At 39.9% G+C, this 26,993-nt stretch overlaps 1 protein-coding gene across 3 annotated transcripts in view; it reads left to right on the top strand.

The window, feature by feature from the left end:
* The window catches only part of ELMO1 (engulfment and cell motility 1), a 471,086-nt gene that overhangs the window by 154,467 nt on the left and 289,626 nt on the right, over positions 1-26,993 (top strand). For all 3 annotated transcript variants that reach the window (XM_005287366.4, XM_065587209.1, XM_042860355.2), the window contains 5 exons: positions 3,873-3,908; positions 13,993-14,092; positions 20,860-21,011; positions 21,645-21,723; positions 25,888-25,938. In XM_005287366.4, the coding sequence (XP_005287423.1) occupies positions 3,873-3,908; positions 13,993-14,092; positions 20,860-21,011; positions 21,645-21,723; positions 25,888-25,938 (418 nt within the window). The remainder of the gene's footprint in view (positions 1-3,872; positions 3,909-13,992; positions 14,093-20,859; positions 21,012-21,644; positions 21,724-25,887; positions 25,939-26,993) is intronic.

Raw genomic sequence — 26,993 nt, 5'->3', positions numbered from 1 at the left:
AAACTGGTATGATATATAGATGGATAGATAGATAGATTTATCTGCTCATCAGTATACTATGAGTCCTTCACAAACATTAATTAATTTACCTTCACAACCCTCCTGTGAGGTATGAAGACCGTATTATTCCCATCCATTCCAGTGCAAGCAGCAAACAGCACATTTCCAGAAAAGACAAATATCAGGACCTCATCCCCTTCCTGATCAATAAGATCTTTGCCATATGTGACTTTATCAGTGATGCAGACCAGATCAAGTGAGTCATTACAGAAACCTGGCTGACTGACAGTGTTGGCTTACCTCAACTCTCCAGGATCCTCTGTCCACCACAGGGCCATATCTAGGGAGGACAAACTTCTGAGTGCAGTAGCCATTCTCTTCCCATCCAGGCTGAAAAGCAAGAAGATTTCTCTCAAACAGGAATCCTACACTATGATGCCATAGCTATGTCATAGTAGTGCCATAGTGTAGATTCTTCCTACACCAACAGAAGGGTTTTCCATCACCGTAGGAACTCCATTTCCCCTGGTAATGGTAGCTAGGTGTACCCACAGATTGTTAGGAATTCCAAATTCAGACTTCTCTACAAACACTGAAATACGAAAGCCTTCCCAGAGGAATTGATAGAGATGCTGTCTGACATGGTGATGAAGTTCACAAAACTAATTATTATGGTAGACTTCCAACATCCACATGGATGACACCTTTGATACAATAATCCAGAATCTTCTTTCTGACTCCTCCACATTAGGCCACCCCACTCTCCATAACCACGAGTTGCCACCAGAGATACATTCCACTTGAACAATGAAACTGGCGAGCAGTAGGTGGAATCACGTTGGGGAGAGAACTTTAACAGAAACAGCATCTCAGTGATGGCACTCACTCCCTCAACAGATGAGAACGACTCCTCACCACTTTCAGAACTAAGTGCAAAACACATTGCTTAACACCTGTCCCCCCCAAACACACAAACAAACCCCCATATTTCAGGAAGGACCAGAAGGAAGAAAATCAAGAGAGACACTTGTTGTTTTTAAACAATTGGAAGGTGCTCAGATACTGTTGAGAGCCGTATGAGTATCTAGAGAGATCTTATAAATGGAGAAGTGATGCTCAGGGAACTTTATGTCCCTTGCCCCAAGTCACAGAGGAAGTCTGCAAAGTTGGTATCAGAGTCCAAATGCAGTGCCTTAGCCACAAGACCATGCTTCCTCTAGAACAGTAATTCACAAACTTTTTACTCAGGTGACACACCAACTGCATTTTGTCTTTTTTTGGGGACTGACTGTTGCCCCTGATTCCCCCTTTCCCTTTCCCACCCCTCGCTTCCTCATCCCCAGCCCCCCGGCTCTTGCTTCCCCAGCCCTGCCCACTCCTGCAGCCCCAGCCAGCCACTCTCTCCCTGCAGCCAGGCCGTACTCCTTGCTGACTGTCCATTTGCTGGCTCCTGCTGCTTCCTCTGGGTTGCTGCTGCCCAAGGGATGTGAGAGTGGGATCTGGAGGCACTTCCTTTGCACTGCTGCTGCCTGGATCCCACTCTCTATGTGACTGCCCAGGGAAGGAAGAGTGCAGGTGGACGGGAGTGCCACTGGGACACATGACCTACCTAAACCCTTCCCATGGCCAACCAGTGGGTCAGGACCAACTGTGTGGGAACCACTGCTCTAGGATGTAACTCTTTAATATAAGTGTCTCAAAGTATTTCTCCTGCAGTGCCCTGCTTGGGACAGAGCGTGAGCTATCCCAAGAAGGCACTCGATTTTCACTCTTCCCCCAAAGCCACTTATCTGAGTGACTGAAATGGAGAAACCGCATAGAAGAAAAGTTGTACATGAATGTTATGTAAATATCATGTTTTATATGTTGGACTTGTGAGATGATATAATATAAAAATGGTATATGACAATCAACACACTGATGCAGTATGTGTAGAACGTACAGCTTATTGTTTATGTAGAGGAAACATACGCTTCCAAATTAGGATGTAGAAGAAGGAGAGGTAATCCTGCATTATTGCTGCGTATATCATCAAAGTTCCCCTTACTGAAGTTCCAAATATTACTGCATGGAATTGGATAGTGTTTGGTTGAAAGCAGTTAGGATGTTAGCATTCATCAGAAGAAGAGGCAAAGTAGCAGATGACCATGGTCCCAATCCTGACCCAACTAACACCCCTTATGACATAAATTTGACTTAACTGTATTTTTTCTTTTAATCAATAGGTTACAGAGTGTAAGTTTGGCCCCATGTGAATAACTAGTCCATTTCATCATAGAAAATTGCCTTCCTAGAGGATGACTGTAGAATAAGTTGTGAATGCACTGTAAGGACAACAGAACTGGGTGACCAAGTACCTTGGACTAATTCAGACCTTGTGATATGGTATATCCATATACAAATGCTGGAGAACATTGTTATGTCAAATCAAAGTTACCCCCAAAGAAAGGATAAAAAAGATAGGGTAGTGAGATTTGCAAATATTAAGAGTTCTCTATAAGAATTGGCATACAAGATTTGGGAATATAGCTGGGGTGAAGAAGGCGAATTTGCTCTTTGGATTCAGTGAGGATTATTATTTTTTTGGATGCCAATCTCACCATTCATAGCTTCTTTACCTTAGCTTGCTTAGTGGCATAATCAGCACTTCTGGAACTGGTTATTACTGGGATGATGATTTGCAAATCATGATTAGTGGACCATGACTTTGAAATGTTCCTTATTATCTTTTCTCTCTTCCCTCCACTTAATATTCAGCTTGCAGTTTCCTAAATATAGTAATATGATGCCATAATTTCTGGTTCACTAATGCTGCACAGTATTGCATGTCTCTGAAAAAATAGGAAATGTCTAAACAAAACCCTCTTGGCTGTGGTACATAAACCACGCTCCACAAATAGGCACCAAGTGTTATGGAAGTTGTTACAGGGGTGATGTTATCATGAAGGTTAGAATTAGAGCTTGGCAAAAAGTGAATCCTCCTGATGCCAGACTTTTGGAATCTGTATGTACATTTGTACATTTTTCGCAGCTGGGGCCTCCTTTCCTCAAATGGGTTAATCCAGCACCCTGGATCTGGATACCTATACATTTAGGTGTGTGGAATTTGAACCTACATTTGAAGCACAGACCCACCTTTAGTCTCTGCCTGCATACTACAGCTATAACTCAGGGAAACTAATTCCCACGTGGCTTAAAGCTGTTGTGTAGACATGACCTCACCATGTCCTTGTAGCCATGTTTAAAAACCTAGGATGAAATCCTGGCCCCACTGAAGTCAATGGGAGTTTTGCTAATTACTTCAGCAGGGCCAGGATTTTGTCCTGGGCTGTTCAGGATTTCAACCCAGTTACCTCCCATCTACACCAAAATTTTTAGCCATGTCTTCTATGATTGAGTTTTGTTTGTAACGTAGACAGGGAGTAAAAGAAACGAGTTTTCTGAGAACTGACTTCATGTTATAGCAACCTTAATACAGAAGATGTCTTAAGTGTATTATTATAATGAACTCTTTTTGTATCAAAGAAATCTATAAGACTATGCACAGTAATTTAGGCTGTCCAGGCACTCCTAATGAAAAGATAAATAGGATCTAAAGGATCTATGTATGCTCAATTAATTTTTTCATTGGAAACTTTTTCCTTTTTTCTTTCTCTTTCTTTCTTAAAACAAGTATTCAGGCCAGATAATTAAAAGGTATTCTGAATTAACTAAAGCCCTTTCCTTCACCAAATATGAACTATTTCCTTTCTGAATAAGTGCCAGTAATTTATTGCCCTTTATACTATGTGTCAATCCCTGAATGTTGTTAAACTTGTCCTTTTTTTGTATTAAAATGTATCTCCTCACATGGAAGTTTTTAAATTTTACAGACGCTATCAGAAATTGCAGAAGATAATGAAGCCCTGGTAAGAACCTGATTGGAACATCGTCTTGCACACTTCTTCTTCTTTTTGCATGATTGATTCCAGGCCTTCCTGCTAATTTTATATTTAAGTACATCTGCGTTTATTGATTCAACAGCTCTTCAACCTCTATTTTCTGCTCTTTGATGTTACCTGTCAAAGATTCTTACGGTTTTTTTTTGTTGCTTTGCTTGTGCAATGGATGCTTCTTTTCTATAACGACTAAAACTGTGGTGAGGGGGCTCTTGCTGTTTTAATTTGAGCAAGCAACTTCCTTTTTGTTCTTTTTAAGTCTGTGGCTTGTGTGATTACTAATAGTTACTGAGTGCTTTTGCGTGTTTTGATGTTGGTGGAATAAAATTAAGATTGATAATCATTCCAGTTTGAATTTCTGGTAGTCTCAAGTAATGATAAAACCAGTGGGATTTTGATAACAGTTAAAGGAAAACTGCAGCACAATATATGCCTTGGTTAAATGCTTATCTCAATCACGTGTTGTCCCAATACTTCAAATGAGACTGTTTGTGTTTAAAGTAGGGTTGTCAATTAATCACAGTTAACTTGTGTGATTAACTCAAAAAAATTAATTGCGATTAAAAAATTAATCACGATTAATTGCACTGTTAAACAATAGAATACCAGTTGAAATCTATTAAATATTTCGGATGTTTTCCTGCATTTTCAAATATATTGATTTCTATTACAACACAGAATACAAAGTGCACAATGCTCACTTTATATTATTATTTTGATTACAAATATCTGCACTGTAAAAATGATAAACAAAAGAAACAATATTTTTCAGTTTACCTCATACAAGTACTGTAGTGCAATCTCTTTATCATGAAAGTGTAACTTACAAATGTAGATTTTTTTTGTTACATAACTGCACTCAAAAACAAAACAATGTAAAACTTTAGAGGCTACAAGTACACTCAGTCCTACTTCTTGTTCAGCCAATTGCTAAGAGAAACAAGTTTGTTTACATTTATGGGCGATACTACTGCCTGCTTCTTATTTACAACGTCACCAGAAAGTGAGAACAGGCATTCGTATGGCACTTTTGTAGCCAGTGTTGCGAGGTATTTACATGCCAGATATGCTAAACATTCAGGTGCCCCTTCATGCCTTGGCCACCATTCCAGAGGACATGCTTCCCTACTGATGATGCTCATTGAAAAAATAATGTGTTAATTAAATTTGTGACTGAACTCCTTGGGGGGAGAATTGTATGTCTCCTGTTCTGTTTTACCTGCATTTCATGTTATAGCAGTCTTGGATGATGACCCAGCACATGTTTGCTTTAACAACACTTTCACAGCAGATTTGATAAAACGCAAAGAAGATACAAAGGTGAGATTTTTAAAAATAGCTACAGCACTCAACCCAAAGGTTTAAGAATCTCAAGTGCCTTACAAAATCTGAGAGGGACGAGGTGTGGAGCATGCTTTCTGAAGTTTTAAAAGAGCAACACTCCGATGCGGAAATTACAGAACCCGAACCACCAAAAAAGAAAATCAACCTTCTGCTGGTGGCATCTGGCTCAGATGATGAAAATGAACATGCATCAGTCTGCACTGCTTTGGATCGTTACCAAGTAGAACCTGTCAGCAGCATGGACACATGTCCTCTGGAATGGTGGTGGAAGCATGAAGGGACATATGAATCTTTAGTGCATCTGGCATGTAAATATCTTGCGACGCCGGCTACAACAATGCCATGCGAACGCCTTTTTTCGCTTTTAGGTGACATTGTAAAGAAGAAGTAGGCAGTATTATCTCCTGCAAATTGTAACCAAACTTGTTTGTCCTGAGTGATTGGCTGAACAAGAAGTAGGACTGAGTGGACTTGTAGCCTCTAAAGTTTTACATTATTTTATTTTTGAATGCAGTTATTTTTTGTACATAATTCAACATTTGTAAGTTCAACTTTCATGATAAAGAGATTGCACTACAGCACTTGTATTAGGTGAATTGAAAAATACTGTTTCTTTTGTTTTTTACAGTGCAAATATTTGTAAACAAAAATAAATATTAGGTGAGCACTTTACACTTTGTATTCTGTGTTGTAATTGAAATGAATATATTTGAAAATGTAGAAAACACCCAAAAATATTTAAATAAATGATTTAACAGCGTGATTAATTGCCATTAATTTTTTAAAATCGTGCGATTAGTCGTGATTAATTTATTAAATCGCTTGACAGCCCTAGTTTAAAGTTAAGCACGTGCTTACATGCTTTGCTGAATCATGGCCATAAAAGGTATTGTAATAATTATATTGGGCTACAAAATTAAAATGTCAAATATAGTTAAACAACTAAACAAAAGTCTAATTAATCACTTAGTCATGGATATGCCACCTTGACAGTTTGGTGTAGTTTATCACACAGGAAATGCAGCTTACCATTGGAATGGATGGTAAATCATGGTGTCAAAGCTGCTGTAAAGAAACTTCTAATACATCTATGGTTAAATGATTGCTAATTAAAACATTTTAAAGAAAACAAACCATGTAACAATGTAAGGATATTATTTCTCATTCCAGTACAAAAAGCCTTGATTCTTAACATGAAAACTAGATTCTAGAATGAAACAGATGAAAAGTGAGAAGGCCTTAAAATTCTAGGAGCCACAACCGTACTGAGGCATGATGTGTCTCATGCAGGGGGATATTTGGTTCTTCTCACTTGTATATGAATAAATGTTGCTGCTGCATTCATAAATGAATATGATACTGTGCCTCAGTCTATTTCCCAGCAGGATGTCTATTTAGATGAAGTATTGACAAAGGTCTAAATTTTGCTCACCACTGGGCTTCTCTGCATTCGCTTATGTGATTGTCCCAGCTTCTAAACATGTCCCTGTAGCAGGGCTAAAGCACTGCCCTGGACTTTTAACTATATTGCAGCTTGGTCTGCTGACTCGTTATATTTGTAATGTAGATGAGCTTTACTCATCTAGTAGTCCCAATAACTTGTGGGAGTTAAGTCTTGGCTACATTGGAGAAATTCATATAGGTGTAACTGCATTGAGTTTATGACATCAGTGCAAACCTCTAATGTAGATATGCTGCACCAGTGCAAAGAGGGGCCTACACCAGTGTGGCTTACTTGGATAATTTACCTATTTAAGTCACACCAGCGTAAGCCCCACTTTATATCAGCACAGCGTATCTACACAAGCTTGCATCAGTGTAAAATACATTGATACAGTTATCCTACATTTTTCTATTCCTATGAAGAACAGGATTTGTCTCTGTATGTCAGCTCTTAAGCACTAGAACCATTCACTATAAGAGGGATCGATATTTCTAGGACTTGTTTTCCTAATTCATTTTTAATGTACAATATGTATAATCTTAATGAGTAAATATTTGTGTTGTTGTCTAAAGTATTCCAACTACTTGCTGCAGTTTTCATTTAGATAGCAGACTGATATGGATAGGGCCAATGGATCAGGAGTTAAAAATCCTAGAGCCCAAATGAACAAACCAAAGTTTCAAAAAGAATGAGGCCCCTTGTGTCACACACAGCCTCCCCTTCCTGTCTTCGTGACTAGTTACTTCAGAGAAGTAAAAAACTAATATTTAAAAAAGGGTGAGTCATTTTTGCTTAACAAGTAGACTTGCTATTTCAGAATGTGCCGCTACCTCATTTTGTTACCGACAGTAACTTGTACATGCCATCTTAGGAAAGGTGACACTATTAAAACTTGATCTGTTGCCCTGCAAGGCTTGTATAATAATTTTCTGCTCTGAATAAGAATATTTTTGAGAAGTGGTTTAATTTCCTGTGTCCCTTGAGTCCTATTGACTGCCTTTATTTTATTTTCAAAACCTGTTTACCAACACTTTTGAGTAAAATATTGGATTGCACTCAAATTGTTGGTCCTAGAGCAATGGGGTTAGGGCTTGTCTACACATAAAGTTATTCCTGTTCCTGAATAACTCCTGAATCCCATCCACAAAGCAGATTATACTAAACCAGAACAAGGAATTGTTAGGCTAGATCTACACAACAAAGTTTTGTTGTCTTATGTTGCTATGTTGGTCAGGAGTGTCACCTAACCGATAGCTATGCTGACAAAACCTCCAGCAGAGATCCGGCTATGCCAGGGGCGGGCAAACTTTTTGGCTGAAGGGCCACATCTGGGTATGGAAATTGTATGGCACGCCATGAATGCCACGAAATTGGGGGTTGGGGTGAGGGAGGGGTGAGGGCTGCAGCTGTGGGCGCGGGCTCAGCGGTGGGGCCAGAAATGAGGATTTCAGGGCACAGGAGGGGGCTCCAGGCTCAGGCAGGGGGGTGGGGGTGCGGGTGCCAGCTGGGGATGCAGGCTCTGGGATGGGGCTGGGGATGAGGGGTTGGGGGTACAGGAGAGTGCTCTGGGCTGGGACAGAGGGGTTCAGAGGGTGGGAGGGGGGGGGTCAGGGCCGCCCTGTCCGTATGGGTGGCTCCCGGAGCTGCATTTTAACTGTAAAAGAGCCGCATGCAGCTCATGAGCCACAGAAAACACTTGGCAACTGCCTCACACCTTATTTATCAGAGGCGTAGCCGTGTTAGTCTGAATCTGTAAAAAGCAACATTTAGGACCCTCTGTTACACCTTATTTAGTAGTTCTCACCTGCGCAATGTGGCTGTCTGAAGGGCTATCAGTCTCGTTTGGTAGCAATTTACGTTCACTTTGAGAATGATTACACAATGTGCAAGTCAGCACAGAATCAGGCTCATGATCTGTGCAGATAAGACTGACACTTCCTGAGCTGCTCAGTACTCCACTGTAAGCACAAGTACTTTATACAGGGCTTGAAATTAGTACCTTTCTTCCCTTGGCTTTTGAGTCATGGATTTGCTTCCCTTGCCTGGCCTCCTCTTGAGTTACAGCAATTATTGTCCCTGCAGCCTTCCCTCCATCCCAGGTATAGATCAACTGCCTTTCTGGTGCTGCCTTTGTGCTTCTATCCACCCCTTCTAGAATTGTCTTGAGGGGCAAGTGAATTTCCCACAGCCGCTATATTTGGTGAGCTGGTATCCTAGCCACTAGTGACAATTAACAGTTAATGTCCAGCCCTGTCCATGTATCTTTTACCCTTACCACAGATCATATGACTCGATACATCCCCACCTATGCATTATAATGCTATCTTTGTGTCCACATGACAGCAAAAACACTTTTGAGTCACTAAGGCCTGGTCTACGCTAAACAGTTAGGTTGACCCAACTACATCGCTCAGGGCTGTGAAAAAATGTACACCCCTGAGTGAGGTAGTTAAGCCAACCTCACCCCCAGTGTAGACCGCACTATGGTGACCGAACAATTCTTCGGTCAGCTTAGCTACCACCTCCCAGGGAGGTGGATTACTTACGCCATTGGGAGAATCCCTCCCGTTGACGTAGGTGGCTGCAGCTGTGATGCTGTAGTGTTTGAAGTGTAGGCAAGCCCTTAGTTTAAAGAGTCATCAAAAGATCTCAGTAGCTTTCCATCACAGCATTATCATGCCTGGTGGGAATATATTGTTCCAGTGTGTATGTATGTGAATATAGAGCTGTCTGGGGGTGAAGGGGCTAGATGTCCAATTCCCATTAATTTTAATTTATTTTAATTGGAAATCCAAATTTCTTAGACAGCTTTAACAATCTCAGACACATCATGTATACATGTGCGAAGAGTGACATATTGTAACTAGTGTTTTTGCCCATAGTTGTTTCTCTAATGTAGATATAATAGTAACATGAATGTGTGCAGAAAAAGGAGGGAAACATTCCTTTCATTTTCTTAGCAGGGAAAACCAAATATCTCGAATTGTTTCTTCAGTTTCATAATCATGAGAATGCAGTAAATTTTCAGGAAAGTAAAATGATTCACAGATTTTGCTCTGATATGCACAAAAAAAGTCTCAAATAATGAGATGGTTGACTGACTTTTCAGTAAGGGACCTATAGGTGCATCACATGCTGGGATTTAGGTGGCAAAGATCAAAGTTCAGAATGAATACCATCCAGTATTGCATCAACAGAGTGGTACAGCTTGCATCAACAGAGTGGTGTAATTTTGTTGATCTCAGTCTTCATTAAAATCTCAGTGTTAGCAGGATAGGAGATTATATTTACCTGAGTCTTTGATCATTAAAGAAAACCTATATCATCCTTATTGTGATGGCATACGCTAACAGCATCTTCATCAGGAATTAACACTAGATTGCTAAATCATTTTGCAAAGGCTGAAAGGGTCTGGTTGTGCCTCATGAGATGTAAAATAGTCCTGAAAGATCTTGGCACAAATGTGTATAGAAAAAGATCCTTCTTCCTACTGATTCAATATGAATGAAGCACTGGTGGGATGATATTTTGTATTAGATGGCATATGCTATTTATTCTCTTGGATTACTGTTCTGGACAAACCTGGATTTCCATGAAGTTTCTTGCAGCCATTATACTATCTGCCTCTCTTAATGGTCTGAGTGTATATGTCTGTGTGAATGTATTAGTATAAAATAATGAAACTAAGTTTATATTTTGCTTGGGAATTTAAGTTAATTCCACCTGCAAAGGTTAACCATTTTTTGTAAACTTAAAAAAAAAAAAAAATGAATCGATGATCCAGGCTTTAATACACTGCTCAAATCTTAACTTGCCAATTAATTATTCTTGGGACTGCTTTCGTTGCTTGGCTGTGCTATTTCTGATACTCATCTGTTAAGCTTACCAGTGGCTGTTCAATACTTTGATAATATTATGCTCCTACTGATGTATGTTTATGTTGACATGGATTTTATTTTTTATTTCTACTTGTGTAGTTCCAACATTAGAGCTCTTTTTGCCTCTCCGGTAATTATTTGAAGTGCTATAGTGACACCTAGTGGGGTAGGATGAGAATTTTGTAGTTAACAAGTGTTAGCTTTAACTTCCAAAGATTCAGAGGAATGCAGACTCATTACATGAAGCACTGTTTATGTTTTTCATTTTGGGGACCAGTCCCTTCCACCACCCACGCAGGCGCAGCATGGTTTTGGTGATCATGCAGAATTCTTAGAGTGTATGCTGGAAGGATGCGCTCTCCATTTGTGCCACACAGCAGTGGTTTCTCTCTCTTCTGTGGGTCCTTGCAATCTGGCAGACAGATTTTTTGGAGGTAGGGGCTGGAAAATTCCACCTACCACTGGGGATATTGCAACTGTAAGGCTGAATTCTTTCCTCTAATCCCAGCAGGGTCTCTTCTGTACACACAGCTTGGCTACTCAAGCTAGAGGGTTTCCCTCTTAGGGTATGTGAGTACTGCGGCTGGGAGGTGTGCTTTCCAGCTCAGGTAGACAGACTTGCACTAGCTCAGTTTGAGCTAGCATCCTAAAAATAGCAATGTGGACGTTGCAGGACAGATGGTGTTGCACCTGAGTCCGAGCTCGGGAAGCCACCCAAGCTTGGACTCAGGAAAGCTAACCCAAATTAACTAAAGGTGTGAATTTAAAGTAGAGTAGTTAAATCCTATTAAACCCCTGTGCAGACACTCATTCAGAATTAGGGTGTCATTAAATTGGTTTAACTTTAAGCTAAATGAAGCTACTATGTTCAATATGAATTTTGCTTGCTTTTTTTACTCAGAAATGTCAAATCTGATCTTTTGTGATTTAGTGGAGGACTTCTTGGAGATGTGTGTTACAAGAGCTCACACCTTAATTGGAGAGGCAGGTGTACTGAATCTTTAACAACTGTATCTTTCTCCCAAGTGCCATTTAGGCATTGGCATTGAGTAAGTGTTACCAAAAGCAAGCAAACAAATAAACAAACAAAAAAAAAACAACAACAAAAAACCAAACCCCAAAGAACTTTAAACAGAGTGACCTAAATATCTCTTCTCAATTGTTCATCTTCCACTTTTTTGTGATGTTAAAATTTCACAAGCTCTCCAACTGCTATAGAGTCTCCCAGGGTAGATAAGATGTGGATTTCTACAATAAAAAGGAAGCAGAACATTGCCTCTACGTTTTTCTGTGTCAACAATCTACCAGAATTTATTTATACAACATAAAGAAGCAACAGAAGTATACAATCTTCTTTTATATTTTCTTAAGGCAAAGGCCTTTACATTTAATGTAGCCTAGATTTACTAATCATTTATAATAGATTGCTGTAGCGATCCAGCATAATTCTCTAGTGTAAACATAGCCTATATTGATGGAAGGGGTTTTCCATCAGTGTAAGAACACCACCTACCCGAGCAGCAGTAGCTAGGTTGATAGAATAATGTGTCTACACTGGGTGCTAAGTCAGCATTGTTACATTGGGCACTGCTGACTGACTCAGCTATGTCAACCTAAATTTTAAGTGTAGACCATGCCTTGGGAATGTAAGGGATTCCAAAATCTTTCCCTTCACAGATGTTTACCTGAACTCTGCATTGGTTTCCACCTTTAAATAGTATTTAGAATATTACTTGTTCACAAAACTAAGAAGTTGTAAGATATTTCTTTAATTTTACAATGTCACTGCAATAGGATGGAGCCATTTAGATTTAGACCAATGCTGTCTCTCTTTTTTTAATTGTGTAGGTGAAGTCCCCCAGCTCTGAAAAAGCACTTAATATTTAACAGGACAAAAAGTTGTCCAAAGCAAGCACATGTAAGAGATGCAAGATGGACCTAAAAACTAATGTCCTTCAAATATTTCAACCTAAGGCTGTAATAAAGATAGAAGTTTTATATTTTTGGATAAGTTAAAATACCACTTAATGCTAGATTAACACGGTAGTCCCCAATTTTTCCAGTAAACAATGCTAGTTGCAACAGTGATCCTTCCTATAGACTTTGTCTCATTCCTCGGTATCAGGTTCATCCTCCCCTTTGAGCAGATGATAACCAATTTGTCTTAGTTGGTGCAGGATTTGTAAAACAAAACAAATATACCAGTAAGGATTATGAATCAAATTTCCCTTAACTGCCACCAGGATATTGGGCTCATTTCTGAATGGTGCTGACCAGGTTGCTCTTAGGCATGTGCTTAACTTTCAGTGCTTGAGAAGTCACACTGCAGTCAATGGGAATGCTCTTGTGCTTTAAGTTAATCACATGCTTCAGTATGTTGCTGGATCAGTGGCAGAGTGCTCAGTACCTTGAAGGATCATGTCACCTCATTTAGGACCTAGTTCTGCCACGACCACTCGTGCTGAGTAGTCCCTTACTTTATGAATGGCCCCTCTGAAACCAATAGGGCTGCTGATGCACCCAGGCCTTGACTGCACACAAGTTAACTGGCTTAACTTAAATCAGTTTTTAAATTGAAAGTTAAATGGGACAAAATCCTGTGTAGACACACTTATTTTAGTCTGGTATTTGGGTTAAGTTTAACCCTGTTCCTAATTGACTTACCATGAATTGATATAAATTAGATTGATATTAATTCAGTTTACAAATGTCCACACAGCCTTTTGCTCTGGTTTCACTAAATCCACTTTAAATTGCATCTTCAGTTAAATTGGTGCAACTTTGCAGTGGACAACTCTTGAGGTGCTACTCAGCAGGAGTAAGGGTGGTAGAATTTTGCCTATGAGCAACCTAAATAATGACTTCCTTCTGTAAATAGATTTTAAATATTAATTATTGGAAAAGTTGCTGCACAACACAGGTAGTCTCTTTCTAAATACTTCCTCTATTTGTCTCCTGTGAAGAGAAGGAATTAACAATTCACTAACTTTCTGTGAACACACCTGACACATTGGTATAAAAGCGAGATGACATTCAAATGGGAGTGTCCACTTCATTTGCTAAAGGAGGACTCAGCTTGATTTCCTCCCTCAGCTCTAAAAATGTGGACTAAAAGAGAGGTTTAATCTGCACTGGGTGATTTTCTTGGCCTTTGCATGAAGTTTTCTCACAAATGCAAGTTGGTCTCTTCCAGGAGATAGTCTTTGATGCCAATGCTAACGTGTTTTGGAGTATCTTCGTTGCATGGCCTCTTTTGCTCTGCTTTCTACCTCTTAACACGTCTCTGGCTTTTTTGTCTTGCCTTTCTAAGAGCTTCCTGCCACTGTTCCCTTTATCGTTGCCCTGCTGCATTACTGGTAACTGTTGTTATGACTCCTGTCTCTTCCAGCTTTGGAGATATGTTGTCCTTTACACTGACTGCATTTGTTGAGCTGATGGATCATGGGATTGTATCATGGGATACATTCTCGGTGGCATTCATTAAAAAGGTAAATTTCTATCCTACAGTGCATGTTTTTAATGTCAGTTTGTGTTTAGTTTTAAGCATTTGGAGAGAAATGTTCTTATTCAGGTAGATAGTAATTAAGTCAGCAAAATATGTCTCTGAAAGTGTGTGTGGGGGATGAGGAAGAAGGGCTGTTTCAGACTAAATTTTTTGTTGTTGTGGAGCCTGAACCTACTTCTACTGAAGTCTCACGGTTGTTGACTTCAGTGGAACAGGATCAAGTCTGTGATGCCTTTCTTAAGCCTTACATACATGACAAAATGATATTGATTTATTAAATGGGTTTAGAAACTGACTTTAGTTAAATTGGTCCCTTATGTGGACACTCACTTTGACTTAATTGTAGCTTATATCAACTTAGTGTAAGCTAAAGTTTAAACTTAAGACAAGGCCTTCCTTTGGCTTGAACCAAGAACAATGACAGAATGTTTCCTTTTTTGTTTGGTTGTATTGTACACTGAAATGAAAGGACTCTGAAGAATGGTTTGTAACTGGAAACCTTGGCTTTTCCGCCAACATCATTTATACAATAAAATATATTACTTCACCCACCTTCGCTCTCTAAAGTGAGTTAAAAGTAGCTTTGGGACCTACACCTGCTCTTGAGTCACCCTGCTAATTTCTCTTGTTTTATAATCAAATGTTCTTGTTTTAAATGTTTTTTCTCTCCCCACACAAACCGGGAAAACTGATGATATAATAGAAACAGTGACACTGATTATACAAAAGTACTGCTAAATGCACAAATTAAACAAACTGAAAAAAAGCGTGTTTTCCCCCTCTAATCTTTTTCATTTATAGTAATCGTGTGTTGCTTAAAATATTAACACCTTAAAAAAAAAAAAAAAAGTAGAGCTGTTTTTTATTAAGATGACATTGTCTCATGAAAAAGATACTATTGGGACAAACGTGACCCAAAATAATCTTATAAAAAGACTAAAAACGAATAGTAATATTTTCACAAAATAATAACTGTAGCAATAATATTAAAATATCTCATGGAAACTTTTCTTTCTTTCTTAGAGACATTTCCCTGCAGTGTCTGCAATCTAAATTTGGTTAGAAAATGACTATTGCCTAAGTGAAACTGACAAGTTTAGTTCCACTGTCCAAGCTGTTATTTCCAAAAACAGGAAATAAGCAGAACAGTGAAAAGAGAACTAGAATTTAAAAAATCAATTTTCATAATCAAAACTATTATTTGTGAGCAGTCAAGACATTTGATTTTTAAAAATATGGGCTCCAACATGTGCTCTTTTGCACTCATGTAACTTCATTAAAGTCAGTTGGGTTACATGGTTAACCCAGAACAGAATTTCTGTCACTCATCACCTGATAGTGTCACTTTTGAGCAAGGTGGAGTGTCCTATTTAAGTGTCTGGGACACAGATATTTACAGACAGATTTCCAAACAGTTATTGAATATGTCTTACTGCATATCTTTTTCTGTTTTTAAAAAATCTTATAGGTTTGGTAGTTTTATTTTACATTTTTCCACTATAAAGAATAGAATGCAACTGTTTTGTAACAGACTTATATAAGACACGTCCTTTGTGTTTGGAAGAGCCCACTAACAAATGAGTACAAAGCCCACAAATGCTATCTTGTCAACCAAATAAAATTAATTTCTTATCCAACCTCTTCCTTTGCCCTGCAGGATACAAAGTAATTACAGGAAAAGCTAGCAAGTGCACTGCCTGATATTGGTATGTGTGCCGTGTATTCTGGGCCCAACATTCCTAATCGGTAAATGCCCTTGGGCAACCTATTAAAAATGTGTTCCTGCCTAGTGAGGCACCTAACTCAGCCATCCTGGCAAGGAGAAGGAAGAAAAGAGTGAACAGAGAAGGGATCAATAGAAAGAATAAGGAAGAATGGGAGAGGGGAGAAAATAGAAAAGGAGAAAAGCAGAGATGCAGGAAAGGTGCATAGTTATGACCCAGCCGTGCAATGTATTATGTGCATATGGACCTCTGCACCCACGTGGAGCCCCATCACCTTCAGTGCATGCCAGGGATCAGGGCTAGGGCCTTCCTTCTCTCTCATGGGAATCTGTTGCTTCACTAGCACCAGCCAGTCCCTTTGAAGTTGCTGGTGGGCTGGCGTGACCACTGACAGTGCAGATATGGGGGCTGAAGATCTACTGCTAAGCTAGGGGGGCACGTAAGCCCTGCCCCTGTGAAGAGCTTTTCTCTACTAGACGGAGGCAAAGCTGGAAGGGAAAAGTTAAAGTGAAAAAACATCTAACTTCAAAGGCAGAAGCCTCAAGAGAACTTAGAGGAACCTCTACATTGTCTTAGTCATGTAGAATGAACAACAAGCTAAATGCAATGCAAGTTCCAACATCTGAATGCATACGGTTGCATTGAAATAGGTGTCATTCAAACTGGTATTAAAAGAATAATTCATATTGTCCAAATAATGTTTTCAAAGAAATTAATTTCAGTGGGAGAGAAAAATGTCTTTTCCTTATACTATATTTATAATGTGTAAGTTTTTATACCAAGAGAAAAAATAGCCTATATAATATAATTTTTCACCATCTTTTATACTCTGCATATGGCTTTCTTCCAGTACTGGGTGTCAGCAACAGTCCTTTCCCTCCTGCCTGCTGTCTTCTCTCACACTGCTGACACTGCAGTTCTTTTAGGTTGAGGTTTTCAAAGCCACCTAAAGGATTTGTATGTACAGTTCTCATGATGATCAATGGTATTTGTGTGTCAAAATCCTCTAGGCATCTTGGGAAAATCTCAGCCTATTCAAGACATTTTAAACAACTTTTAAGCTATAAATATCATGACTGTTTCATAACTCTCTGTAATGAGGATGCCCTTGATCCCGTTGAATTGTTTACTCTCCTTTTCTAAAATTTGCTGCACGGGAAGAGGATGGCACCAGGAAAAATAGCTGTCTTTTTTACTACATACAGTTTGTTGTTCGCTAGTCAAATGCAATAATAACAGTCCTCTATTTGAAAATAAGATAATAACTTGAAAAACTTATTCTGCAGGAGGACTGGCATTTGAACCACACCATATCAGCTCCTTCAATATCTATACTGACATCAAAATGTTCCAGGCAGTAACTAATGAACAGATTGCTGTTTAAAGGACCTGATGCTTTTTGCCTTCTGTCACAGTTCTGTTGCAATTAAAGTTGCCATTTGTTTTTCCCCCTTCTATTTGGTGATGGGACGAAAGCCCTGATTTCATGTGTCCTCTTAAACAAGACATTTAGGACCTGATTCAGCAAGGCACTTCAGCACCCCAGTGGGGCTACTCAAATGCTTAAAGTTATGCACGTTTTTAAGTGCCTTGATTAACTGGGACTTCAATCTCCATGCCTCAGTTTCCCTTAATTCACCCAGGAGCTAGGCAGAGCTGTGAAATCTTTTATGGAAATTTAAAACCAGTTGAAGTGTGTGTGTGTGTGTGTGTGTGTGTGTGTGTGTGTGTGTGTGTGTGTGTGTGTGTGTGTGGAGTTTCCATGAACATTCACTGCTTTGTACAAAATGTTTCATTTCAGCAAAATTTTTGATGACTGCAGCATATGACTGGTCTGTAAGGATGTGTCTTACACTGCACTCTTCTTTGGGTGGCATGTAGTGTACCTATGCATGTAGTGCACCAAGCATGGATATAAATAGCAGTGTAGATGGTGAAGCATGGCTTAAGCAAGTTGAGTAAAGATACGTGTGAAGGGTGTGCGTATGTACTCGAGTACATACCCACACGATTCTCTGTTCCCCCAAGCAGTCCTTCCCATGTACACTGCTATTTTTAGTGTCCTGCTGACTCCCTGTTACTGGAACCCTTCCTCTGCCCCAGGGAAAGACTCCAGCAACCTTTCCCAGCTGTCTCTCCCCTGCCAGAGCTTTTCCTCACTGCAGTGAAGGGCTCTGGGAGTGGGGAGCTGCTGAAGTCTTTCTCCGCTGCCAGAGACTTTCACTGACACTTGTAGCTACACACCACAGTGTGCTTTCTGCTGCCAGTGGTGTGTAGTGTAGATGCAGCCTCTGTGTGCAAACCATTCTGTTATGCTCTGGCTGCACATTTGCAACAACGAAAAGGGATTCTGGCTGGGGAGCAGAAGAGTAGTTTTGGTTAAGGTAGGGTTACCATATTTAAGGTTTTAAAAAAGAGGACACTCCACGGGGCCCTGGCCCCACCCCTTCCCCGCCCCAACTCCACCCCTTCCCCAAAGTCCCTGCCCCAACTCCGCCCCCTCCCCGGCCCCGCCCCAACTCTGCCCCTTCTCCAAAGTCCCCGCCCCAACTTTGCCCCCTCCCCTGAGTGCCCTGCATTCCCCCTCCTCCCTCCCAGCCACACGAAACAGCTGCCCAAGCGCTACCGGTTTCATGGTTTGCCGGGCAGTCCCCAGACCTTCAGACCCTGCGCCCCCGGCTGGGCGCTTCCCCTCCCGGGCTCCGGCTGCGCTGGGGAAGCGCCCGGCCGGGGGCGCAGTGGGTCTGGAGGTCTGGGGGCTGCCCGGCAAACCATGAAGCTGGTAGCGCTCGGGCAGCTCGGCTCTTCAGCTATACAGAGCTGAGGTGTCTGGGGGGAGCAATAGCAGCCGTGGCCGCAGCAGGGAATCCACCTGCAGCTCGCAGCCTGCCGGAGCCGCTCAGGTAAGCCGGGGACTGGGGCAGGGATGCCGGCATTTTCCAGGACATGTTTGGTTTTTTGGCAATCCCCCCCGGACGGGGATTTGAGGACCAAAAAGCTGGACATGTCCAGGAAAATCCAGACATATGGTAACCCTAGTTAAGGCATTGTCTACAATGGGATTTCAGCCACCAGTGTAGCTGCACCAGGGGGCCACTTAGGGATTTGGGGCAAAATCAGTACTTGGTCCTGCTAGTGAAGGCAGGGGGCTGGACTCGATGACCTTTCAAGGTCCCTTCCAGTTCTAGGAGATGGGATATCCCCATTAATTTAAAGCCCTAATATAGATGTGATTTACACCAGTGAAGCATGATTTCCATTGGCACATTTTACCCAGTTTGAAACCATGCATGGTAAGCGGGACCCATGTAAATCATAATATACCAGTGTAAATCATGTCTATACTAGGGGTTTGCACTGATGCAGCTGCACTGATGGCTGAAATCTCAGTATAGACAAAGGCTAGCTCTCTTCTGTTGCTCCTACTCTTGTCACTTGATTATACTTTCCACAACTTACCCCTGTGTTCACTTCTCTGCAATGTTGATCTTTGTATCCTGGCTGCCTGACTTAAATTCCATCATATGCATCCCATGTTCCTCTTGCTTTAATGCAAAGTAGGTAAAAATATGGGCATTCAGCTTAGTGCCTTTCAGTAAAAGAACTGTGGGGATATTTAAGTTCACAACAGACATTTGGACCAGTGGTCACCCCACTGACTACTGATTGAGGAACACCCACTGTGTCATCTGCAGGAGCACAAACTCATGCAGAGAGTAATGGGGTAGAGGGTGGGAGTGGGAGACTGTAGCAGGAGCAGCAGCATAGCAGATTTTTTTTCTTCTCTTTGTTTCGATGCCTACAATGCACACAATAATCCTGTACAAAAATAGCTGCTTTCCTCCTTCTGCTTCCACTCAAAATTTCACAAGCACAAAACTTAAGGCTTTATCAATGCTATAGCTTTTAACCATGATTTTGTAACTGGTTAGAGACACAATCACCTTAACAGTTACTGCTTGTAAGATTCAGTTTGTCCCCATGGAGCAATTTTTTGGCTATCAAAACAACTTTGGTGCATCTTCAGGTATCATTCTGCTTAATCATGCTTATGTCCGTGCATTCTGGGAAAATCTGGGCTGTTCTCCCATAGGTCCTCAGCAGAAGGCAGAGTTCCTAGAGGACATGTACACAGTACATCAGCAGCATGCAGGATGATGCAGTCTAACATGTTCTGCTGCAGAGCCACACTGGTTACATAGGTATGGGGAGGGGTGTGATAGCCACTCTGCAAAAACAGTGTGCTGAGTTGGTTACAAGAAGACAACTGTGTGTTGCCCTCCACCTGCAGTAGGGATGAAACACTTATTAGCTGACAGTAGTTACTAGGAGTTTTTACCATCATGCACGTGGAAGCAAACCACATTTAGAGCCAGCCATGCCGGCTCAATTAAAAATGGTAAGATGGAGATAAGTTTTGAGTGAGGTTGGTTTTCTTTTGCACTGGAAGTCATGGGATGATAGAGGGAAAACATGTAGATTATGCTAGAGGAAGGCAGTTTTCACTGGGAAGGTTGCTGCTGCTTTAGTCACTTCTGCCCAGCTGTTGTTCTACCAGTGAGCCAAAGGAGAGCTCTGTGTAAGCTCGAAAGCTTGTCTCTCTCACCAACAGAAAGGGGTCCAATAAAAGATAAAAAATGCCCAAGCTGGATTATTACGTTAGGAAGGATAAAATATTCCTCCCCCGCTCTTTCCAAAACATCCTCTTACAATTTTTCAGTGGTGATTTCATACAACATGTGATGTTTGAACATTGGCCAGATACTTAGCTGGTGTAAATTGGTATAGCGCCATTGATTTAAACAAATCTATACATCAGCCGAGAATCTGGCTCATTATTTGCTTCAATGTATTCTGATGTTAATAAACACAACTGGTTGATACTTTCCTAGTATTCATTTATGCACATCTAACAACTAGCATCTACACAAATTGTCCCTTCTGCTTTTGAATCCAGCCTTTCCCCCCTTCCCTTTCCCTGTGCATGTAAACAAGATATGAATTAATCAAATGTTTAAATTTGTAGATAGCAAGTTATGTGAACAAATTTGCCGCGGACATCTCTATCTTGCAACGGTCATTAGCAATCCTGGAGTCAATGGTGCTCAATAGCCATGAGCTGTACCAGAAGGTAGCCCAGGAGATCACAATTGGCCAGTTAATCCCACATCTTCAGGGGTGAGTATCCTAGATAATGACTGTTGAACGAGCACTGTGTTTAAAATTAGAGTTGTAAAGAGAACAGCTTTTACATATAGTCTCTGAGATAGATTACATTCAGCCTCAGCTAACAATGGCCAAACAACTTGTAATAGATGTTGTGGTATTGTCCATTGTATATCACCAGTTCTGGCTAAACTGGTTGTGTAGTAGCTTCTATATGGCTGAATGGAAGGGGGGAAATGGAGCTGACACCCCATTAATGGTGAGTAATGTTAGGATGCAGATGGATCCATTTGTGTACCATTGTTGGAAAATTAGTAGGGTAGAACAGCATCCCTTGCTGAGGGTGAGGTTGGGAAGGAAAAATTTCTTAAATTGAATGTGCTTTGGATAAATAATGGTTGGATGGCTAGGCAAAAGCTGTCTACAGTAATACCGGGTGTTAGATAAATTCAGGAGCTTTCTATTAATTTAAAATGTGTATTACATACAAATACTTTAATCCTTGATTAGCAGGCTTATTTACTGAATATTTTGTGTCTTCAGCTTAATTTTCTGTTCTCAGATAACACAATAAGAAAAAAATAATTTCTAAAGCTTGTATCCATATACCATCTGCCATAATTATTACAATCATGTTCCACACAGGACAGATCAAGAAATCCAAACCTACACGATTGCAGTAATAAATGCACTTTTCCTTAAAGCACCTGATGACAAGAGGCAGGTGAGTTGTTGGTTTTTGATGTTCATCTGCAGACCTATAGCAGAGTCTGATTACTTTTGGCAGCTTATCTACATCTCTGCTATGGTCTCCCTTCGCACTTTTGTTACCATTGTCTAGAGCTGATATGGGACCTGCTTATTGTACACTGGTGTACTTCCATACAGTTTAGTGAAGTCATTTCTGCCTTACACTGGTGTGAATCAGGCCTGTTGAGCTTTTCTGATGTAATTTAGCTTCAGATAAACTGTATTGATTGTGTTAGAAAACTGCACTCTTTGGTGTTTACATTTACTGCTGTGGTTATTTAGTGCATTGAAATTTTTGCCAACACACTCTGTAACATCATACTCTTTTTTTGTAAACTGTTTTTTTTCAGATTGTTGTTTAAAAGGGGAATTCCTTTTTTATATCATAGCTCGAAAACAAAATGTCTATGTGTGAGTTGCTTAACTGTAATAATGTTCCACTTAGCTAACTTAGTGCTAAAATTCAGAAGCCTACAATGGAAATATTTCAAGACTGCTGCTCCATGTTAAACGGAGATGGAGTGTAATGTCTGGTATGTGGGAGCAGGTGCATTATGTTTATTAAGATATTAGCCTGGGCTACTAGATACTTTTCTTAGAATTTCTCCCCAGTGGTAGTAATTGCAGGAACTCTAGTGGAGACACATCACTGGTATCTGATGTGAAGGTGCTGCTTGTTCAACACTGTTGAAACTCAGGCCAATTATTTAAGTGCCAAAATACTAGAAAGAGTCAAAAAATCATTTTTTATAAGAAGTGGATTTTTCAATGTAACTTTCATGGAAAGTTTTTTGTTTCCTTCATTTTTTAACTTAATTTAATGTCTCTGTTAAGTCAAAAGAAAAGTTGCTGCATGCTTCTGAAATCAGCTCTCCTATAGTTGGAAGGCACTGAGTATCTCAAAGTGCTTTGCAGACGCTAATTAAGCTTCACAACACTCCTGTGAGGGTGGTAAGGGATACATAGGAATCATTTCACCCACCATAATTGCTGCCACGCTTTGTAGTGGATCCTTGCTGTCTTTAATATTACATAATATAGAGAGAAGAACACCACTGCAACCTAATGAAACTGCAGAGGGAGATTCTGGTAGGTAGAAAATAATTACCTGACTAGACATTTGGCCAGGAGGCTGGGGTTAACATCCCCATTTGCAGAAAATTTCCTGGGGTCTTTAAAGTGTTTAAGTGGTCAGAACCTTGACCCTTTATGTGTTGTGGTTAAGTATTAGTCCATATATCCAAGAAAGGGAAAGTTTCTATTAACTTTAACATAGGTTTAAAGGCTAACCTTGATTGCATTCTACATCTCTGAGGCAAAATAATGAGGTTATGCAATCATAGTTCATTTAATTGTTTTGCTGCTTGGACTTGGATTTCCAGGTCCAGTTGCCGTTGCTGATAGTTGATGTATGTGAAGTAGTGAACTGAAAAATCATATTGTCAAAACCAGACCACACTGGGCATAATAGTACAAAGGATTTCACTAACAATTGTGAAGAATGTGGCTTGGAATTTACACCTGGGTTCACGGTGTGATGCTATATTACTTTTATATCAATAACACAGCAGGTGTAGTGCTGTGAACTGGAAAGTGTGGAAAACTTATGATTGCCAGAATTTGCACTGTAAACTCCTCCAAGGGACCATACAATTTTATATAAAAATGCTGCACAATGCCCGAGGCTTTGGCAAACTCCCATAAGCTGCAGTATGAGGATCCGACTCTGTTTAGTTGACTACACTGTAATAAAAAAATATAGCTAACTTTCTAGTAGTGACGTGTGACTATCCTATTTTCTTTTGTCTGGCTCTGTAATGTAAAGAAACAAAGTTTTTGAAAGGAAAACTCCCTTGTTACTTTACTCCTATCAGGGATAATGCTGGACAATGGTTATTTAAAAAAAAAGAACTTTGTCGCAATAGCAGAAGAAAGCCAAAAGTGTTTGAGGCACAAAATGACACATTTAAAAAACTCTTTTGAAATGTATAGTTTTATTGTTTGTTAGTTCCAGTGTATTAAGAAGTGATGCTGAAGATTACTATGGAGAACTTTGTCTAATCTTGTAATAATGAAAGACCTCAAGAATTTATTTCTAAAACGTAGGCCACTCGGTTGGTGTAAATCTGTGCAGCTCTGCTGGAGTCAGAGAGTGATTTTCTTCAGTAAGAATCATTTTTGTTAATGGACCATAACCCATTGTAGGAGGGACAAACAATGAGCCGAAAGGAGGTCCCAATAAAAGTAACATCTCAGTTGTGTTACATCGGGAAACTAAAAGATTCGAAGGGCAAAGTGGACATGCTGCTATCCCACTTTTTTAAACGATTCCATGATTTTTCCTTTGGATGGAGAAGGGATTCTTCCATGTATTCCTCATGGAAGGAGTAATTGTTTAGAAATAGAAATAAATATAATAGAAATAAAAATAAAGCTCTAACAAGGATTCTCTGGTCTTCAATCACTTTTTTCCCTTCTCACCTCTGCACTCTGACCTAATACCATTAGCTTGATGTAGCGAACACTGTTAACATCCTTGATTGTCCTTTGACTGTAAGTTAACACTTTCTTTCTGTGTTAGAGCAAGTAGGTTCTCTTCTAATAGTGCCAGAGCCAGCCTTTGTTTATGCTGCTTCTGCCTTGCTTACGTATCCTTTCTGCAGTTATCCATTTCTTCTCATATTTTATTTCAGTCATAATTTTTCCTGTTTTCTGTGTTCTTGCATAGATTTTTAATATAAACATACAACTTGGCTAGCTTTTATTAATATTTATTCTTGCAAACCCATTTGCAAAAACTTTTTTAGTTTTTCTGAATATGAGCAGTATTTTGAATCAATTATAATGGCACAGAATCACAATGGATTATGATTAAGATAGTTTCTTTGAACTATAAAACATTAGAACTGATGTGATATGTTGTGCTATATTATGTAAGACAATGTCAGATGAGCTAATAATAGCAATAGACAAAATTTACAGCAGTGGCCCAAAATGTCCAAATGCTAATACCAGTGTATAGGTAGCTATGCACAAGATTTTACCCATGTAATTTAATAGTATATTTTTGAATGAAATTTTAGAGTGTGAGAGTGTGTGTGTGTGTGTGTATGTGTGTACAAAGATCAAAGAGCTGCAAATGTGTATATATACAAACAAGAATAAAGGGAAAATAAGAGTTTTACGGTTCTGTTGTCTAGATACTTCTGCAATGGCAACTTTATAAATACTAAGACCATTACAACACATAAAGGTCCAACAGTATGATATGCAGCTAAATAGCTGAGATTGGATGGTTTTGCTTAAGAATGGATGTTGAATCAAAGATGTGTGCTTGGTGGTTACTGAATGGTTAAAGATAAAAATAGAAGTTAAATTAAAACATAAATTAATATAACATATATGGAGATATACCTATCTCATAGAACTGGAAGGGACCTCGAGTCCAGCCCCCTGCCTTCTCTAGCAGGACCAAGTACTGATTTTTGCCCCAGATCCCTAAGTGGCCCCGCCAATGCTCAAACCACTGAGCTATAGATTTTAACGGAGGGTCCCTGTCTAAGACCCCCACCAACATGGAACAGTTTTTAGTGGGGAGAAGTTTGATTTGCAGTGATGATACAGTAACTCGGGCTAATTGTTGACTTTAAGGTAAGGCGTTAGTTTTCAGCTGTTTTAAAGTCTAATACACATATGCACATCTTGATTCACTACGACTTATTTTCAGAGTCCCAGTTAGCAGGTAGAAACATATGCGACTTCCTCCTGTCTTTCTCTGCTAGAATACTTGTATGTTAAATACTTTCCCCATATTATATATATTGGGTCTCAATCACTGTTCCATCCTTTTATCGCTATTTTTGGATAGCCAAAATGTTCTGCTCCCTGGTAGAAACTGTATGGCCTCCAGTCCCTTCATTTTCTTTGTTCCTTTTTGTCATTTTCAGAGTGGTCTGAATTTAAACAAAAATAAAAGATCAGCTGAGGCAGTCACTGTGAGGCCTCTCATTTAATTTCTTAATGAGAAATACTGCTGATATTCAGTACTAAAACACACCCAGGAATGAATGTAGAGTTCTTCTCACAGCTGCACTGAAATACATGCTTTTAGCTAAATCTTTGTGTTTTACCAAAACAGGAGATGGCAAACATTTTGGCACAAAAACAGCTTCGGGCTATCATCTTAACAGTAAGTATTAGTATAAAGTTCCCAAAGATTTTATTTACCAGCACAGGGGGAAAAACACATGTTGCCATTTTGGTGGATGTATGTTGTATATTATTCGTGTTTATGGTCTTTTAGTTGTTTTTGTATTTCCACATGTTTTGTGGCTTGCTAGATAAGGTAGTTCTGCTGCTGAATGAACTCAGAATTGACTGTCCAAAAGGGAAAAGAGGTTATTTCCCCAATGCATAAATTGTCATTTCTCTACCAAGATATAATAATGAATAAATGCAGTATTTGGGGCTCCCTTCCTTTGGAGAAAATGAGCATTAGCTTGCAGACTAGGAGGGATTTGAAAAATCTGCAGTGGCTTTGATTAGTAATGCAACCCAAACTTTAGGGTTGGGAACTTTCTGTCAAGCAAACAATGTACACAGTGCTGCATGGCTCTCAAAATCAGCCCCTATGCCTGTTTGTGCATCATGTGTATAGATGATTTTACAATATGAAAACTCTTTTGTGTCCACATATCTTGAGATTTTAAATGGGACACAGTTTGCCAAAGTTAGATTATTGCTGGTAATAAATAATTGTATGGAAGATGCACAAGACATGTTTCAAAGTGGACTTAAACGTAATAAAGAGCCTTCTCCTTCTCCTTCGCCTTCTCCCATTGAGGACCAGGGGAGTTTTGTCACTGACCATAGTTAGAGCCAGATCAGGGCTCTTCTAAACTGTACTAGTGTAGTATCTGACATGACATAGATGTGAGCATTAGGCAGATTTGGCAATCTGGAGATCCTGCCCCCCCTCACACCTCTCTTTTTCTTTAAATGATCAGTGTGGAAAAAGCAGACTGTTTCAGTTTCAAAGGCTATATTTTCCTTCCTAAATGGCTGTATACATAGTAGGCTAGATTTTGACTCCTGCTGTGAAATTTACATGAGTAACAATCCCAGATACTCATTCTCTGGCATAAATGTTCCAATGCCATGTAGCAGAGGATAGCAAAAATCCTATTTAGCGCTGCCACTGAGTAGCACCGTCTTGGTGGTTATGCCCATTTCTCTCCTTACGCA

This window comes from Chrysemys picta, chromosome 2 (assembly GCF_011386835.1).
Source record: "Chrysemys picta bellii isolate R12L10 chromosome 2, ASM1138683v2, whole genome shotgun sequence".
Lineage (NCBI taxonomy): Eukaryota > Metazoa > Chordata > Testudines > Emydidae > Chrysemys > Chrysemys picta.
Note: the sequence above shows the minus strand (reverse complement) of the source record. Positions and strands in the feature narration are given on the sequence as shown.